Source organism: Buteo buteo, chromosome 11 (genome assembly GCF_964188355.1).
Source record: "Buteo buteo chromosome 11, bButBut1.hap1.1, whole genome shotgun sequence".
NCBI lineage: Eukaryota > Metazoa > Chordata > Aves > Accipitriformes > Accipitridae > Buteo > Buteo buteo.
Genome location: NC_134181.1, coordinates 22127921 through 22147305, shown reverse-complemented (window position 1 = coordinate 22147305; position 19385 = coordinate 22127921). Strand labels below are relative to the sequence as shown.

General features: G+C 50.5%; 1 protein-coding gene across 1 annotated transcript in view; it reads left to right on the top strand.

Annotated features, from left to right (window-relative positions):
- The window catches only part of LOC142036199 (hydrocephalus-inducing protein homolog), a 43905-nt gene that overhangs the window by 20637 nt on the left and 3883 nt on the right, over window positions 1-19385 (top strand). The window contains exons 30-50 of the mRNA XM_075039320.1: window positions 568-719; window positions 1704-1896; window positions 2698-2806; window positions 3397-3654; window positions 3992-4134; window positions 4476-4694; window positions 5901-6061; window positions 6930-7042; window positions 9797-10043; window positions 10590-10802; window positions 11489-11627; window positions 11969-12134; window positions 12545-12692; window positions 13930-14137; window positions 14402-14623; window positions 15200-15369; window positions 15549-15747; window positions 15918-16076; window positions 16616-16896; window positions 17243-17462; window positions 18532-18744. Of these exons, the coding sequence (XP_074895421.1) occupies window positions 568-719; window positions 1704-1896; window positions 2698-2806; window positions 3397-3654; window positions 3992-4134; window positions 4476-4694; window positions 5901-6061; window positions 6930-7042; window positions 9797-10043; window positions 10590-10802; window positions 11489-11627; window positions 11969-12134; window positions 12545-12692; window positions 13930-14137; window positions 14402-14623; window positions 15200-15369; window positions 15549-15747; window positions 15918-16076; window positions 16616-16896; window positions 17243-17462; window positions 18532-18744 (3933 nt within the window). The remainder of the gene's footprint in view (window positions 1-567; window positions 720-1703; window positions 1897-2697; window positions 2807-3396; window positions 3655-3991; window positions 4135-4475; window positions 4695-5900; window positions 6062-6929; window positions 7043-9796; window positions 10044-10589; window positions 10803-11488; window positions 11628-11968; window positions 12135-12544; window positions 12693-13929; window positions 14138-14401; window positions 14624-15199; window positions 15370-15548; window positions 15748-15917; window positions 16077-16615; window positions 16897-17242; window positions 17463-18531; window positions 18745-19385) is intronic.

Sequence of the window (19385 nt, the reverse complement as noted above, 5' to 3'; positions counted from 1 at the left end):
CTCCAGATTCACTGCTTCCTCTTGCCCAAACTAGTCCAGCTCAGTGCAGGTCAAACTACAGGGGAGAACAGCAATGCCAGGGTGACAGTTGGATTTAATTCAGTGTGTCTCTCAAGCAAGGTTTTGGCTCACTCCTCTGGGTCTTTGGTGGAAGACCTGAACCCTTCTGAACATCTCTTGGAAGCACGCTCAGCAGGGAGGGGGCAGCTTGGCTTTTACTGGACTGAGGTGCCAGGGCTCAAAGCAGACCATTTTCTCAGGCTCCCTGGTCTCTTCCTTCTCTTTAAACTCCAATTCTAGGTTATCTGCAGAATTTTCAATGTAGTCCCCACCTCCCATGTATGCTGGCATGGCTGCCTAGTGCTCAAAGCAAGCTTTTGTACTCCTGGGCTTTATGGCAGCTCTCTGTGCGAGGTCATCTTACCCCCTGATGTGGAAGGAGCCCGTCCAGGGAAGCAGAAAGGAAGACATGCTGTCTGGGACTATTCCCCATGATGCATATATGAATAAGACTGCATCATGTTGAAGGGTGTTTCCTCCTAACACCACTCTGTGTGTTCCCCCAAGCTTAACAGCCGCATTAGCGACATTTTCGAGGTGGATCCTGTTCGAATGTGCGTGCCCAGCCGCTCCCACGCCTTTGTTACAGTGACCTTCACTCCGCAAACGATGCAGAACTACCAGTGCACTTTTGAGGCTTCCCTTGATGTCCAGGCAAGGTAACTCACACTGTGAAATCTTGGTGGGGCGGGGGGGGACCTTTCTGATAGCTGCCTCTCTTCTGGGAGGACACAGACCTCTTGGTAACCCTAATGCTTTTGGTAGCCTTAGGTAGAGTACTTCACATTAGATAATATAGGAGGCAGTAACTACTAGACATAGCAGAGCAAAAAAATAAGGGTCATAGTTTAGCCTATATGAGTGACTATGAGGATGGTGCAACACTAGGTAGCCAACTGGAAGTTATTGAATCAGAAAAAAATGGAGATGTGCAACAGCTGAGCTGGGGCTTTCCAAGAACAAAGGATTAGATGAAGCAGTTTCTGTGCCAGAAAGGCAGCATGCATTATTTCCTTCTCGTTTACGTTAAAATGAGATGATCCTATGTGATTACCTGCAGTATGTTAAGATATTTTACGTTAAAGGAACGATTGTATGCTTTACAAAAGAGGAGCCCAGTTTCTCTGTCGTGGGACCTGTGTCTGGAGCTCTAACCTGCTCTTCCCCCCCTCTTTGTCCTGAATTGGGACAAGATAAGTCACCTTTCTGCCCTAATAAGCAATTCCTGTTTAAGTGTCCTTGAAATAATCTTTACCGATGGTGTTACTTATTTACTTCTCCCTTCTTGCTTTTATACTATTTTCATGCTGTGCTTGTGCTTTTTGCATATGTTTCCTATCGCCTCAGCCAGTGAATTTGCCATGTCTCATCTGTTGCCTCATCATTTACCTGCTGTACTGCATGATTCAATTAAATGAAATCATTTTTAACTGTTATCCTGGAAGGCTCTGGCTCTTCAGAGCAGATTCCTCTTGTGAATGGCCCTAATTGGACTGGGAGGAGAGGGATGAAGGGGAGCTGTCTCACGGGGTACAGGAGCACCAGCCAGGGAAAATGCAGCGGGTGGCACTCATTTCAGTGCTTCCCAAGTGGGGAATGGGTTAGTGCCAGCCATAATGATTTCTCCTCTGCCTCTCCTGCAGCCCTGCAGCAATTAAAGCACAAAGCCTGACCTTTGATATCAGTGGAGATGGGAATCTGCCACGGGTGACAGTCCTGCGCCCAGTCCTTCACAATAAGAGAGGGAACCCTCTGCTGCTCTTCAAGAAGCTGTTGCTGGGTGATTCAGAAAAACTCCCTCTGGTCCTTCATAACGCTGGTGTCATAACTGTCCAGGTGAGGACCTGCTCGGGGAATGCTCTGGTCTGGAAACAAGTCCTTGTGCCATGGAGGAAAGGTGCCAGAAAACATGGTAGAGATGCACCACTACTCTATGCATGCAATTGAACACCAAATGAAACCCTTTTCTCATGCTCAGAGCTACTCCATTGCAGGAGAACAACTCCTCTGACTTTCTGGAAGATGCTTTGGCAAACCAGTGGGAAGAGTCTCATTTCTCAGCCAGATCCCTCTCGGAAAGTTCCATCAGCCCTTCACGTTTCTCTCAGTCTCCTTTGCAACCACTGCTGCTGTCTTCGCTAGTCTCAAAAATTCTTTTTAAGCAAATGACTGACTTCTACTTTCCAGGAAGGGTGTTCCTCTTGGAGATGTGATTTTTTTTGACCAGCCTATACTTTTCAGTTAAAAGCAAAACAAGAAAGTCAGTGGGGTATTTTTCCCCCTGTCTCTCTTCTCATGTTTTGGTTCTCATGTGGGCATGTTTGATGTCCTAGTTATGTTAGATTGTATTTGATCACATTTTACTACATTTTAATTAAACTCAGTGAGCAGAAGGTAATTAAACTGCAACTACCTTTAGTACTTTCTGTCCTGTTTGGTTATATTTTAATTATACCCCAATGTCTTCGAACGCTTTTTTTTCTGTCTGATTTCACTTCAACCTTGTGCTAAGAGCTGCGTTTGAAGCAGGGAAGCATGCTGGGTTCCCCACGCCGGACCAGCAGCGGTATGGTGTCAATCCACCTGCCATCCTGTACCTACACCAGTGTGGTCATGTTCTGTATTCTCTTTTCTCAGTTGATGATAGACCTGTTGGATGAAGGGGGAGTTTTCTTCTTGAAAGCCAGGCCCACCACACACTGCATCTACCAAGCTGCGGGCATGGAGGAGGACTCTCCTGGAGAAGGTACATTCATTAACCACGAAGTATGGTCATCCACACAGGGAAAATGTGCCCTGCTCTTGGCTTGGCCAAGCAGCAGCCAGATGTTAGACATAGTTTCTTTCCTGAGGTGCTCTGTATCCCTAGTTCTGCACATGGACTCTTTGCAGGGTTTCCTCCTAGCAAGTTGTATGAAGTTTTTCTGTTCTTTTGGACGTGGTGGGTTGAGTTGTGGGGGACTGTCACCATTTTAGTGGACCGTCTGAGGTCTTTGCTGCATGTGGAAAGTTACCAGCCTGAACGGAGGCAGCCCTTGAGCCCACAGCCAGCCAACAAAAGCTAAAACCGCTCTTTGACTCAGCTTTACATATGGCAGGAGCTGGCTGGATGCAGTGTGAGTGAGAGCTGGGCGTTAACCTGAGTTTAAGATCCTTAAGCAGTGATATGCATCGTGGTGTCATAGTCTTGTGAACATGGGAGGAAGGCCTGGAACCATTGGTGGGAGAACCTGTGCTTAGAGGCAACTGGGTTTCAACCTCTTATTCCTCTTACACCCCATGGAAATATTTTCTCTGTACGGCCGTATAACTCATCTGATTTCCATTGCTGTGCAGAGAGGAAGCCTCACACTGCTTCCCTGGTCCTGCATCATGGGGAATTAGCAGAGTTTGATGTGCTTTTCAAACCCACCCTGGCCCAACGTCTGGAAGGGAAGATCCACTTGTCAGTGGTGGACAACCCATATGAAGAGACCAACATTCAGCTGGTGGGTGAAGGCTACGAGGATGACTTCACACTAGAAAACATCCATGGACTAGTGGCAGACAGCAAGGAGAACACTGAGGGCTATATGGAGGAGGACGTAATTGAGGGTAAGAGAGGAGAGTGATTAAGACCATGTATGATAATTGGTGTCCTCTATATAACCAGGCCTGAGCTACCGCCCACCGGACCTGGTGGTCTGTAAGCATGCCAGCCATGTGTGCAGAGACAGCATGTGCTGTACTGCCTGTCTCTCTGCACCAACACAGCCACATGTATAGGGACGTGTCAGGGTGTTTCCCTGAAAGTGGTGGGGTGGGGAACTGCATCTCGCAGAGGGAGGAAGGCTTGCAGCAAGGAAGAGTTGGACATATATGTGTCTGTGCATGTGAGGGTGGCGGATGGACCTTACTGCACGCTGAGATCTCTTGCTCTCATTCTTAACAGCTGCCAGAGTGGATCACATCCAGTTTGGGGACTGTCATGTTGGGACACCCTACACTGTGACCTTCACGATCACCAATCGCAGCAGGGTGGAGGCGATGCGGTTTGAGTGGCTGGCAGGCACTCCATTTCACTTCTCCCCCCAGGTGAGCTTGGATGGTTCTGCCTTTCCCCACTGCTCAAGCCTTGCCTGGCAGGTTCCTGGGAGCTAGCAGGGAGTCACCACGCACTGGTGAGAGCCCGTTTCAGTGCCACGTAGGAGATGCAAGCCCTGGCTTTGCTGGGGCAGGGCTGTCAGCCCCACAGAAAAGGCTCTGTGTAATGGGAGATGGCATCTTTTGTTTGTACTTTTCTCTATCAAACCTCAGACGAGTACACAGTAAGATGCAGATTCCTAGGACAGCTGCTCACCACATCTATCCCTTTGCTGTCAGTCCTGCCCTTGCTGGTGATTCCAGTTTGGTCTCGGCTCTCTGGTTCTCCATAGGTGGGACATCTCCATGCTGGCTGTGCTAAGGACATCACAGTGACCTTGAAATCAGATGTCGTGGTTGCCTTCAAAATGCACCCTGTGAAGTGTAAGGTGGCTAGGATCGCCTTCCAGCTGCCGCCAGAGCAGGTTACCGACTGGGACGACCGCCTGCGCACCGTCAAGTGGGTGGATGCCACGAGGGGCCCGGCAGCCACGTGGCCTGTCAAGAAGAAGGTAAGAAGCACAACAGCAAAAGCTGACTGAGCTTCCACAAAAAGAGCTGCCGACGACAGCAGACTGCCATCTCTGTTGGCTAAGCAGCTCCTCCTTTCTCCTGACATTTAATCCATCTGTGAGGGCAAGCAGCAGTGCATTTTTAGGGAAGTGGGTGTGCAGTGACCTGATACGCTCACACAAGATGGGGGAGTCTTTTGACAAGAGGCGTTTAGCCACATGCAAATGATCGGTCTCTGCCAAAAGCGGAAGTGTTGCAGCCTGTCTTGAATGGGAGGTCATGTTTTATGATAACATATTTTATGGTATTAAAATCTCGTTATCTGCTTCAGTGCCTTTTCACCAACAAGCAGTTAAATCCACTGTGCTCTGTCTCTTGTTTTGAAGTGGAGAGCAACACTAGTGCTCTTCTACGTGTGCCGGCTAGCCCACCAGCACATTGTGGGTGAGCTCTGAGCTCTGTCTACACTGATATCAGAGATTTTGGTTGTGGTTTCTATATCGTGTGGGATATCTCATTATGGAGCAGCCCAGGTACTGTATGGCAGTCACGTAGGAGTCCAGAGAAGTATCACCTCCAGAAACTCTTGCTTTTACTATCATCGTTGCCAAACACACTTATCTTGGGTGATGGTTATTCCCTAGTTTCTGAACCATTGTAAGACCTGTAGACCAAACTTCTTCCCCATCAGAGCATCAGCAGTCAGAGACTTTCCTAGTGAGTTCATTCCTATGCCAAAATGCCTGTCCCCAACCCCCACCAGTGTGGCTGTTGCCCCACACGAGACATCTGGAAAGCACTTTCTCCTGAGACAAGAAGGAAAAGGTGCTTTCTAGGTTTGTTCATTCTTGGGTTTCTCCATCCACAGAGCTCCAGCAGGGGAGCTTAATCCTAATTTAGAGGCCTCCTGGATTTATAGGTGGCCAGGAAAAAGGTCAGACGCTCTACAGGGTTGAAACACAAGGATGGATACACAGTTATAGTCCCCATGGGTGTATTCACAGTTGAGGTGATGATTGATTTGATCAGTAGGTAGAAACAAATACTGTAGCAGAAGGGTCGAATTTTGTCATCTTTTCAGGGAAATAAATGGGAATGGTTCTTCCTAGCCCCTATAACAAGGCTGATTTTGGAGGCCAAAAGGCTCCCTGCTCAGCCTGGCTTTCTGGGCTCTGCTCAGCAATTCTTCCCTTTCCTGTTTGGAGGTGATTGAGACAGACCCTGAACCAGCTCACACTGTCTTGGAGAAGAGCAGCCGCGAAGTGGAGCTTTGCCTCAGTGCTGTCGTTGACTACGCTGAGTTCAGGCTGGATACGGACATGATTCAGTTCAAGGAGACCTTGCTCTTCCAGACAAGGATGTTCACGTGAGTGCTGGAGGCCAGGCAGGCACCTGTAAGTGGGAGCTGCCTTTGCCCAGGGCTGACCCCGTGTCTGCTTCCCCAGAGCCGCACTGTGCTCTGTGGTGGCCTCTGCTTTTCCTTCTACTCATGGTCCCGTGCCAACAAAGGTTACACTGACATGTTTATTGCTCAGCCACTGAATAAACCTCTTCTGATTTCTAACAGGCTAATCACTGACTAATCACTAATTGAAGGGGGGTGCTGCTGCCTGCTGAGTCTGAGGTTTCAGCTTCCACTCATAATCTGCCACATCCCAGGGCCTTGGAGTTCTCTCACACGTGGACTTGAGTCCCTTCTAGGGCTTTACATTCAGTCTCACCTGCTGTTCATCCCTTTAAACAAATCATTTATTGTTTCATCCTTTCCAAGTCCTGGCTGGGTGCTGGGGCCCATATATCAGCACACAAAGCCAAGCAGGAGATGGTGGCTGCCATTCTGCCAAGACGTGCCAGGAGAGGTTCAATTCTGCTGTGCCTTTCTGCTGAGAACAGCTGTGGTTTTGCTTTCATTGCATGTTGCCTGTCCTCATCTGCTTGAGGACAAGTTTGCAGTCAAAATAATGTCAAACCAAGACATAAAGACCAGAATAAGACCCTTGGATTAAGTCTCCTGGGCACCATGTCTGTCCTTTCCTCTTTAACTTCCAAACTTTGAAATACTTGGCCTTGGGGCAGCCCAGGGCAGCAGTCTAGATGTGGCAGAGTTGCCTGGGGAAGAAGATGCTACTCAGCGGAAAGAAAGGGGTACCAGGAGCCCACTGTACAGTGTTACTTTTTTACTTGCTTTGTATTTATTGGATGTTTTCTTTTTATTCCTCCTTCTTGTTTTTCAGTTTCCAGCTGTCCAATACAGGGAATGTGGCCCTGGAATACACCTGGATGGCAGCTGTGGAGGAGGAAAGGGCTGTGATCCTTACTGGGGAGCTGCTCCCACCCAGTCTGGATGGTAAGGCACCGGCTCTGTGTGGCAACTGGGCATGCCCAGGGTGTTTCAGTTGGCAGCTGAGGTCTTGGGGAGAAGACCATGCCACTTCACCCCAAAACATGAATTGCATTTTCATCCCTATCGAGTCATCCACTTTCATCAGCATCTTCCCAGATGCAGATGGAGACTTTCTCCTTGCCCCCTCTCTGCTTTTCAGACCATCCTATGCTTGCTCTGACACTTGGGCTCTGCATGGAAGCTGAGCCTGGCTCAGCAGAGAGCCACGTAGTGGGTCAGGACTGGGAAGAGGGACATCAGGGCACCTCTTTGAGAAGTGTCTGAGAGTGGGTGTGATGGGTTGACCCTGGCTGGATGCCAGGTGCCCACCAAAGCTGTTCTATCACTCCCCCTCCTCAGCTGGACAGGGGAGAGAAAAATATAACAAAGAGCTTGTGGGTCGAGATAAGGGCAGGAGAGATCATTCAGCAATTACTGTCATGGGCAAAACAGACTCAGTTTGGGGAAAATTAACTCAATTTATTACAAATCAACCAGAGTAAGGTAACGAGAAATAAAACCAAATCTCAGAACACCTTCCCTCCACGCCTCCCTTCTTCCTGGGCACAACTTCACTCCTGGATTTGTCTACGAAACCCCCCCCAGTGGCACAAGGGGGACGGGGATGGGGTTTACGGTCATCACACGTTATTTTCTGCCGCTTCATCCTCCTCAGGGGGAGGGCTCATCACACTCTTCCCCTGCTCCTCCAGTGTGGGGTCCCACCCACGGGAGACAGTCCTCCGTGAACTTCTCCAATGTGGGTCCTTCCCACGGGCTGCAGTTCTTCACGAACTGCTCCAGCATGGGTCCTTTCCACGGCATGCAGTCCTTCAGGAGCACACTGCTCCAGCGTGGGTCCCCCACGGGGTCACAAGTCCTGCTAGCAAACCTGCTCCGTGGGCTCCTCTCTCCACAGATCCGCAGGTCCTGCCAGAAGCCTGCTCCAGTGTGGGCTTCCCACAGGGTCACAGCCTCCTTCGGGAACCCACCTGCTCCGGTGTGGGGTCCTCCACGGGCTGCAGGTGGAGATCTGCTCCACCGTGGATCTCCATGGACTGCAGGGGGACAGCCTGCCTCACCATGGTCTTCATCATGGGCTGCAGGGGAATCTCCGCTCCGGCGCCTGGAGCATCTCCTCCCCCTCCTTCTTCACTGACCTTGGTGTCCGCAGGGTTGTTTCTCTTACATGTTCTCACTCCTCTCTCCGGCGGCTGTTTCTCACTGTCCCAACTTTTTTCCTTCTTAAAAATGTTATCACAGAGGCGTTACCACTATCACTGATTGGCTCGGCCTTGGCCGGCAGCGGGTCCGTCTCAGAGCCGGCTGGTATGGGCTCTCTCGAACACGGGGGAAGCTTCCAGCAGCTTCTTACAGAATCCACCCCTGTAACCCGCCCCCCCCCCGCTACCAAAACCTTGCCACACAAAACCAATACACTGGGAAAATTGACGGTGTAACAAGGAGTTACCTGACCTGCAGTCACTGTCTGTGTGCAATTCCCCAGTCCAGGGCAAATTCAAAGTCACTGTCTAAAACTAACCCTCCTGACTTGGGCACTGGAGTGTTTGCTGCAGGTGGAGACCCTGCTCACAGCAGCTATCAGAGCTCAACAGCAGGGCTGTGACTCATTAACCTGCAGTAATGTGGTTGTGTCTGCGTGCTCTCCTTGGGAGCAGCATGGTTCTGCAGGGAAACAGAGCCACGTGTCCAAGAGGTCTTATCAGGAAATGGAGTGAAGAGAGCTGTCAAACCTTGTGTTTCCTAGCATAGGCAATTTGTCTGATGATCAAGATGGGAGACCTCAACCCAAGTCCTTGATGCTCTGAATGTGCTTCTCTCCCTCCCCTGTGGGTCCTGGTGTTGGCTCTTCCCTGGCACAGGGTACACTTGTGCTGAAGCAGGTCTTCTGGGCTGTGCCATTAGCTGTCTGGTTGTTGGTTATGAAAGCCTGACAAAGAGGAAGGAAGGAAAGGGTGTGAAGGACAGAGCAGTGCTGTTCCCCAAAGCCTTCTCTCTACCACAGACAACAAGCAAAATTCAGTTCTGCAGGCCACAGGGGAGCAGGACTTAACACTGTCCTTAATGCTAAGTGCTGAGGCTGGCTGTACTGGGATGTGAAACAGCACCCAGAAATTTTTCCAGATGCTGTAACAGACATCTCTACTGTTAGTTTCTGGGCATGGTTTAGGAATGAACGCTGGCCAGAAACCATTCTGCAGGAAAAGTTTGCATCTAGCTTCTCAGTCCTAGAGATGGAGAGAGTTTAACAGCATGGAGTGAAGCAGATGGGTTCAGTCCTGAGTCCATTTAATTTGCTAACATAGATATAGCCTTCCTGTCTATCATCTGAGTATTTTTACAGCGTGATGTTCAGTGGTGTGTTTTGATTCAGGCAGTTCTCTGGGTCTCTACTGGGCCTTTTCACTGTATTTGCTGCCCCCCACCCTGTTCTTCTTCATGTCTGTTCTCACTTTCACAGCTGTCCCCAGGACTTTCTGGGATTATGATTTAGCAAGCAGTAGTGCAGAAGCAAAAAGCAAACGGGCTGCTCTCCCTGTTCTTCATTGGGAGTTCTCCTGCTGAAAGTACTTGGCTAGAGATGCTTCCAGTGTATCGCAGCTCCCTTTTGTCCGTCTGCAGTAGCAGGCAGAGTTGCTAGGAACAAAGGGCTTTCTCCTTGAAGGATGTCCTGCTATTATTTCTTCCTTACCACAGGAGATTTCCTCTCTTCCACTTCTGGTGCCTCTGTGAAGCTCCAGGCCAGCCGTTGTTCGAGCCAGCTGGGCCACACTTTGGAGCAGGTCTCTTCCTCCCTGAGCTCGTCTCTGAATGCAGTCAGTGCCAGCCCGCTGTTCTCTGTCGAGCCCTGCAGCGGTTCCATCCCTGCTGGCAAGGAGCAGCTCTTCCAGATGAAGTTCTCTCCAGTGTACGTGGGGGACTTTGAGAGCTGTATGCTCTGCAGGTAGGAAAATTCCAGGCACTTTTCAACTCGTGCTACTGATGGATAGTCATGGTATTGCCTCTGATTGGGATGGGTGGGAGTGTGGACCTGGGGACAGCCAGCCCCAGAGAGGCAGCAGAAACAACCAACATACAGGAGCGAAGAAAGATGATCATCTGGCCTTGATAGAAGCAGGTATGGAGACACTAGGAAAAGACAGCGTATGAAACATTAAGCTCCTGGAGGGCTGCAAAATCTGGAATGAGAGATCTAGAGGAGCTGTCAAGGGGTCAGCCAGTCCCTACCTATGCTTCCTTATGAGAGAAGCACGGCCTCCTTATCTATGTAGAAACCTGTGTGCTGCATTGGTCTCTAGACACATAACTGTTCGTATTTCTGCTATTTCAGCTCTGTTGCCTCCGTGGCAGGGAGGGCAATTCTGTTTGATTTGCTGCTCAATGCTTGCACAGAGACAGTATGCAACACTGTGTGCTGTACAAGGAGACAGACAAGCAGCTGGCTGTCTGGAAACATTAGTCTGGCTAATACCACTCCCTTTCTTCCTAGTATTCCTAACCTGAAGCCAAATCAGAAGGGCCCGGAGGTGGTTGTGAAGGGGAGAAGCCTGATGCCAAACTGCCACTTTGAACTGGAAGACTCTGACTATATCACTGCAAAAAGGCGCAATCCAGAGTTGCAGGGACCAAAGGGGGCAACGTTGGATCTCCACACAAGAGTGATTGAGTTTGCGGCAATTGGAGTGTGTAGCAGGAACAGCAGGTAGGTGTGGGCACGGCTTCTCCTGTTGATGGTCTCCTAGTTCCTCCCCCTTAACCAGAGACCTCTCCAGCTACTCCTCCAAGCCCCCAAGGCACATCTGTACCTTGTCTGTGATCTGCTGACACTTGGCCACCAGTCTATTTTGGGGCTGGAATAAGGTGCTCACTGAAAACTGCCCAATTTTGTGCTCTCCTTGTCCTTTTCTTCAAGAAGCGCGGCTAGTATGGGTCAGTCTGGGAGGACCACGTATCCTCAGCCTGTGCTTTGTGGCCAGTACAACCTTTGTCCCTTTGAAGAGCATCCTTGGGACATTCTCGCTCCTTTGAGATACCAGTCAGATAGGGTCAGTGAAGGCTGCGACCACAACAGAGAGTACCATCTTCCCAAGGAGTCTTACTGGACTTGATTTTACCATTTTCATTCAATCTTACCCTTTTAATGTGCAAGAGTTTGGCTATATCCTTGCTAATTTCTTTGTCAGCAGCTGTTAATCTATAGACAACTGGGAGACAAACAGGGTCCCTAGAAAGCAGGTGAAATGTTTGTGCTGCCAGCATTGTTCCCCTATACCAAATAACTCCTCCTTGGATGGTCTCCAGGACTGGCAATGCCTGATGTCTGCTGCAGGACGGAGTCATTAACATCCTAACGCCACCTTAGTAGTCCTTTTTGCTTTGTGTGCCCAGGACCTTCATGGTTATGAACCCAACCAGTTCTGCATATTCTTTCCAGTGGACTTGCCAAGACCTTGAAGCCCCACCAGAAGAGGTGGCTTTCTTCTGCCTCACTGAGAGAGGTCAGATCCAGCCAGGGAAGAAAGCAGAGGTGAGTGCAGAAAATTAAGGAGGTAGAGCCAGTACACATGTATGTCAGTTTAACACTGGCTATGTCTACGCTTACTGAGTGTCCCATCTCACTGTGAGCTCGCCAATATCATGAAGAAACCTTTGACTGCAGTGTAAATGAACCGGGAGATGAACCTGTTCTCACCCTGTACCCCACATCTGCCATGCTTTTGCGCTGTAAGTGGCACAGCAGCCTATCTCTGAGCTCACAGCAACTTAAGGTGTTGGTTCCTGGGGTTTCTTGGTGGTATAGACTGCACTTCTCTCCCCTCACCCTGCCAAGGGCAGCAACTTTCTTTCATTTGCCTCTTTCTCCCCCAGATGAAATTTGAATTCATCCCCCGGCACCTGGACATCACAGAATCATTCTGGGTCTTTACAATCCCTGAGCAGAGTGTTTCAGTCCCGTTCCTGTTGGTGGGCAATGCCACTGACCCGCTAGTAACTCTGGACAGGTCCCACCTGAACTTCCAGTTGCTGTTAATCGGTGAGCACCGTGGTTATACCTTACACCCTCAGGTGTGGACTGCTCCAGGGGCCCAGCAGTCCTGTTGTTCCAGCAGGCTCCAACAAGGAAGCTGGAAATGGAAACAGGCATTTGTGAGCAGATCATCCAGCTCTTGGCACCCAAGTGTACAAGGAAGGCAGGCATGTGTCAGGGACATGGCATGTGCTTGGGGCTGTTTCCAAGAGGGGCTTTGGGAGTGATGCAGGGGAGCCTGGGGGGTCAGAAGTATGTTTCCATGTTGGCATCCTGAGCGTGCCATGCTGCAGGTAGTGCTCTTTGCTGCAAATTGCCTGCTGGGCTCAGCCGGCAGGCAGGAGCACAGTGGGCAGCAGTGGTCTGGTGGCCAGAGGAACAAAAGGTTTTCAGCAGCTGTTTTGTCCTCTCCCCAGGGCATGAGGTACACCAGACTATCTATCTAATCAACAGTGAGAAGGAAGCCTTCAGCTTTGCTTTCAGAGAAAGCTCGCTCTTCTCAGAGGGATGCAGTGCCTCTGTGAAAGTAGAACCCCTGCAAGGCTCCATCACTCCTCTTTCAAGGTAACAGGGCTCACAGGCCAGATTTCCTATCCTGCACGGCAAATATTGCACTGGCATTTTGCTTTTGGGGTTTTCTCCCCTTGGCAGTCACCAGGTGACTCTCAGCAATAGCATACATCTGCCTTGTTTCGTTCCTTCCCAATGGGGACACCATGAAACTGCAGGTTTCTCCATAAAGTGCTGTGTCCAGGCTACTCTCGTCTTCTAGGATCCCTTCCTGGAGAAATTCAGGCCTTGGATCTTCTACTTTTGATGACAAAAGCATGTTTGGGGGTTTTAACCCCGTGATCCCCAGAGCCACTAGCCTCAAGTGTGCAAGGTCTCCTCTCTTCCCCGTGTTCTTTTAGTGACAGAGCCCACCACACATGGCCTGTGCAAAGCTACCAAGAGCAGCAAAGCACACAAGCAGCACTGCAGCCTGTCATGGGGGATGGCAACAGGCTTACATGACTAGCTGTGTTTTGCAGGATCACTTGTCAGAAAACAGATAATCTTTTCTTGTAAACCACAGCTGTGACTTGCGATCAGATGTGATCACGAGTTCAAGCAGTCTAACAGGTCACTAACTCATCCACCATGGATGTCCCTGTGCCCACTCATAGCCTGCCTTGGGTGTAAGGAGAACGCATTAGCTCTGGGCAGCTTTGCTGTGGCTTAAAAGATGCTGAATTTTGGTTTGCCACTGGGTGCAAAATGAGGGTACTACTGGGGCACACTTGAGAAGTGGTAATTCTTTAAATCTCTGTAGTTTGGTTGTGTTTGATCATGTACCCAAAAAATACATAGAAATTACCCACAGAAATTACAACAAGGCAGTTTGGTGGCACCCACGTTGTACTGCTGTCACAGGAGGACGTTACTCCTGTCATATAGATTGGAGAGATTAGGCATCTCTACGAGTGCCCTCCTTTGTGTTTGGGACAGAAGTGAGGCTTCAGCCCAGTGCTGCCCTGTAGCACATGGGCAGGGCAGTAAGGTAAGCATTAGCTCAGGGTTTGCTGCCTTGTTGTGGTATCCTCTGCTATTTCATTGCACAGGATCATCAGAGCCTAAACAGTGGTCTCCAGGGCTTGCTCCATAGTGGAAGGCCCTGGAAGGGCAGAGTGCTGTTCCTAGTTTCTCCCAGGCCCGGGGTCTCACCACAGCCATTGCAGAGCTGCTTTCCTGTAGAGCAGGCAATGTGAGGCCAAGAAAGTTAAGAGACAGTGAACAGAGCAAAAAGGTCTCCTCTCCGCAGGTTTCCTGTTAGAGTCTTCTTCACACCAGCACTAGAAGGAGAGGCTGTCTTCAACCTCAAGTGTGATGTCAAGAGGAAGACCCAGCCCCTCTCCTTGAATATCAAGGCCACCGGCTATAGCATGAACGTGTCCGTCAGGTGTGAGGACGGTGATGGCTGTGTCACTGAGCTCAGTGCACAGGAGACCAATGTCATTGATTTCAAGGAGGTGAGCAGCACTGGTTCCCTGAACATTTGCCCCACAAAGCCCTGCAAGATTGAGCCTTAACCAGAAGCTCTGCAGATAACGCTTGAACAAGAGGGAATGTTTTTCTTCATGTATGGGTCTCTAGAGGGATGGAGATTGATCTTTCACACAGGTCGTTAGCTGAATGTAAAAGATGCAGGAGCATGTTAGGAAGAAGCACTTGCTGGACCAGCCAGCACTTTGCATGTGCTTCAACCCCTAGTCCTCACTGCCTTCTCCCCACAGGTACAGATAAACGAGAATGTCAAGCGCATCTTCAGCATCTGCAATAACGGCAAGTTCAGCTTTACCTTCTCATGGGAACTGAGCGGCCCCACAGCCCGTAAGCAGGTCCTTACCATCACCCCTCAGACGGGCGCTGTGCAGGCAGAGGGGAAAGCAGAGACCCAGCTGGCTTTTCACCCACAGAAGATGTGCTCTTTAAAGGACGTAGAGCTGATGCTGCAGGTGAGGCACCAATGTTTAATATGGGAACTTTGCCTTCCCTGTGCAGCAGCTTGGCAGCGGGAGCCCAGAGCTAGGGGTGAGCTCTGTCACTAAGGAGCCTGACTGAGGCAAAGAGGCTCCTGCTGCCAAAATAAAGAGTCTGACAGTTTCTGAATGGAATATTTTAATAAGTGCTTATCCAGGACCACGTTGGGAAGCACTTTTGAGGCAGAACATATCCTCCACACCCTCTCTGCCCCTAATTTGGGGGGTCCTAGGTGTGCATGGAGATGAAGCTGTTTCTCCTTGCCAGGCCTCTGCTGAGTTGGGTCCCACAGCTCAGAAGGGTCCTGCCAGCATGTGGCTGCACTGCTCAGCACGTGGCTGCACAAAGCAGGGCCATGACTCTCCAGAAACCCTTTCCCTCTCAGACCAAGCCTTTCACCTTCTATTTCCATTCCAAGGTCCTTTGGCACTTGCTTTTCCTTGTTGTCACAGCAGTCAGCTGTCCCCCATCTTCTTCCTCAGCTGTCTCTGGTGTTTGCACTTGTAGTTCCTATTTCTTCAGCTGGCTCATACTGTCTTTCACCCCACTAGATCAGCAAGGGTCCCACGTTTACCTGCGTGTTCCTGGCCACCGTGGTAGTGCCCACTGTTCACTTCTCCACCACTAGACTCAACTTTGGAGCCTGCTTCATCTACCATGCTGGGATGCCACCTGCCCAGCAGACCCTTGCCATCACAAACAAGGCAGACAAGGATGTGAGGTAGGCCTTCTCTGCACACTCCTTTGGCCCTTGCTTAGCACATGCCTGCTCCACGTCCTCATGACCACTGTGGGTGAAATCCTGAGGAGGCAGGAGAACCCTAAGTAGCCCTGATATTGTCATCTGAGCACACACAGCCTTGTGACACCTTTGCTCCTCTTTGCTGTGCTTTCTGCCAGTTTGAACTGCTTGTTCACCAGCACTGCACACCTGGAGGTGGACTTCCCGGGGTGCGTCCTACGCCCAGGAGGGACAGTGGAGGTGCCCATCACTTTCTATCCCAGAGAGGTTGCGTCTTACCATGAGCTTATCCCTTTTGAAATCAATGGTCTTTGCCAGAAGACTGTTGAAGTCCGAGGAAAGGGCACAGAAATGAAGGTGAGATGAAATCCAAATCCTAAAACCTCAGGTGGCTGAGAGCCAGCCTGGCTTTCTCTCTAATTTTCCTCATCTCTTCCCCAGCCTACCACGTTTTGGTTTTCTGCCACCCTCGTGGCACCCTTTTCTCCTTCCTTCCTTTCACTTTATATTAATCCCTCCTACCTCAGGTTGATGTTGTGGAACCACAAGGAAAGGTTGTGAAGCTGGGAGCCCTCTCTGTCGGACAGACAGTGAAGAAGATTGTCACCATAGCAAACAACAGTGCTGCCCCTCTCACTTTTAAGCTCAGTCTCATGTCCACCGTGCCAGAGCTGCAAGAAGTTGGGGTAAGGGCCCTTCCTTCACTGGAGAGCACTTTGGTGTGCCCACGGGTAGCTATGAGCTGCTCTGGGTGGGAGCTAGTAGCTAATTACAGTTGTATGCTGTCTTCCCTGCTGGGACTGCTCTACCAGCAGATACTTGCAATGTGAATGCCTCATCTGAGCTAGGCATCATGCCTCCCCTAATAGCCAGAAGTGAGAATAAAGTACAATTCCCCTAACCTGTTTTAGACACATACATTAGGATGTGACCATATATTTTAGATCTGGAAAGATAAGGGAGATAGCTGAATCTTTAAAGACTAAGAGTTACAGCTCTCTTGGAGCTTATGTGAAATGACTTTAGAAGACATAGTTCAGCTCACCGTAGGCAGACGGACACGTCACAGGGAAACACCTTTGGTACTTAGGAATGCATAGGAGGGAATGAGTGGGATTGGGGTGAGGCCAGAATAGGAATTGGAAGACCCTTCTCTGACTCTAGTGATGGAGGATTAACAGCTCAGTTGCCAGATGAAGTAGTCTCCACTCATTTCTTTGGGCAGGTTCTCTGCTTGAACCCCACCAATGAACTAAGTCTGAAGCCCAAAGGAGACGCCTGTAAAGTGGAGGTGACCTTCTCCCCAAAACACCGCATCCAGCCATTCACCGAAGAAGTTATGTTGGAGTGCAACGGCCTGGTGCGCTCCCTGTTCATGGTGCAGGGCTCCTGCCAGGGCATCCATGTGAGCTTGGACCAGGATCACCTCAGCTTTGGAGCAGTGGTGCAGCAGAGCTACACATCCCAGCGCGTCATCATGCAGAACATGGGCGACATAGGAGTCAGGTAATGTAGAACCCTGTTCTCTCTGAGGGCTGAGAGCTTGGATGAGAGTTGCATGGAGCTGTAGCTTCCTCAGATAGTTCCCCTCTGCTTTTCCATCCCAGTGGAGAGCCGTGCAGCCAAGGCTATGCAGTCAGGCCCTGGAAGTTAGCAAGACATACAACCAAAGGCTTGTTTACAGATAGGTGCAGCTGAGTCCTGCCCAGCCTGAAGCCTTATTGCCAGGTGGCTTAGCACCATGCCTGAGATCCTGTGGAAAAGCCCACAAGAGGATTAGGTACAGCACATTGTGTTTGCAGCCTCCTAGTTGCTAATCCTTCCTTTCTGTCATTGTGCTTTCCTTCGCAAGGTTTAAGTGGGACATCGAGAGCTTCAAGCCAGATTTCTCCATCAGCCCCACAAAGGGTTACGTCTCCCCAGGAATGGATGTCCCCTTCATTGTGACCTTCCGCCCCTCTAAGCTGAGCTATGCTATCCAGTACGAGGGCCTGCAGTGCTTCATCCAGGGCAGTGAGCCGCTCAGGCTTACGCTGGCAGGATGCTGCATGGAGACCCCAGTGGCCAAAGAGGTAACCGGAGCAGCGGCAGGATGGGTCCCCCCCTTACCCCACCATTTGCACCACATCTCTCCCAGGGCAGAGACTGGAGGACATTTATGTGCGTAGACTCACTCCTGCCTGTCATCCTGCCTGGGTAACCCAGAAAGCTGAGAACCACTGGGCAGGATTCCCAAAATTTCTGAGCCCTGTAATTGCCTTTCTCCCCTGTTAAAGGTGCTGCTTCTCCAGCTACCACCGCAGCTGTCCTGGCTCTGCATTGCAGTACCCTTGCCATGGGGACACCCTGCAGGGCTCTTCTGAGACCCTCCCCACAGAGCCACGCTGCTATACCCACAATATTGCACCCGCAGTCACACTTTTTCTCCCTGTCAGGGCAGGGGAGGGCATTCAGCACTAGGAGTGGGCAAGGCGTCTGCATCCAGCTTCTGGGGCACAGGGATGTAGTGTGGAGGACTACTGGCTTTCACAGGCATTGCAAGAGGGTGCAGCTGGGGGGTGTTGGCTTTTGCTCCCAAAAGAGAACCCAGAGCTGCTCTTCAGCCTGCCCACAAAGGGGCTGTGTAGCTGCAGGTCTTGTCTTTGCACAGCAAAGATACCCTTCCAGGACTTCCCATTTTCTTTCGCCCTTCCTTGTGAGGTGGCAGCCCCCTTCACCCAGCATGCAAAAGACTGATTCTTCTCTGTAGCGTTCGCTACATATCAAGGTGCCACACTTAGATCACTGGTCGGCCCGGACCAGGGAAAGAGACAGATAACACACACAGTGTGAGTGCCAACTTCCGCCTTTTATTGCGCAGTTAATTCCTTTTATACTAACAAGGGGAGGTGGGGTTACAGGTACATCACAAGGCTGCGACTAACCCTCTAACTTTCCGTGACATCGTGAGATCTTCCGAACACCGACCCCTACACCTCTCCTCTAAGAACTGACAACTTGATTTACACCAAAAGTTATGGCTCAAATGGCAGTTTTGCATATGACGAGGAAAAGCTGCTCCCTGTGCATCGAGCTAGTCAGAGTCTGAGTGGAAAGGATTCTTCAGTATGACCAAGCAGTCTCTGTGCTCCTCTGTTGCAGACACTGACTTTCACATGTGACGTGCGTGAGAAGCACAGCCAGACTATCCTCCTGTCCAACCCAAGCAATGAGGCCTGGACCGTGCAACCTGTCATTGAGGGGGAACACTGGAAAGGGCCTGAATTTTTCCATCTAGAGGCCAATCAACAAAACAAGCCCTACAAGATCACTTACAAACCCCTAACCATGAGCTCTGAGAACAAGAAGCATCAGGTATGTGAGCTGTGTCAGCATGCTGACCCTCATAGTGTGACTGTCGTAGCTCACCCTGCTTTGGGCAAGTGGTTGGACGAGATGACCTTCAGAGGTCCCCTATGAACTGAAATTATCCTGGGATCCTATGTTGGAAGCTAGGTTTCTTCGTGGCTAGAGGCCAGGTGTAAGGAAAGTTCAGGTGGGAAGTCTGGGCAAAAGTATTGGACCAGCTAACCCAAAAAGCCAGGTTTTCTGAAGGTCCAGGAAATGAAGTTTGTTCTGTGCAGCTCTTGGTCCCTGCCTGTGCAGCTCAGGGGGGCTCACAGATGCCCATGCTTAGCCCTGTGGGCTGCAGAGGCTCCCCAAGTCCTGGGCATGACCACTTCTGCCAGCACTGCCCTTTTGCAGCAGGCAGGGAACAAGAGGGGCGAAGATGCCATGCTATTTCACAGTGCCTCCCTTGCCTTGAACAGTCAGGTGGGAAATGACAGAGATATCTCTCTTGACATCACCTTGGGTAATGTGGGAGCTTTGGAAAGAGCCCTTCCTGTAGGTCTGAAGCTGGGCAGATGGGGCATGACTGGCCCCTCTGTTTTCATGGACAGTCTTTCTGGGACACACCAGGGACAAGCTCTCAAATCAAGGGTGTCAATTCAGAA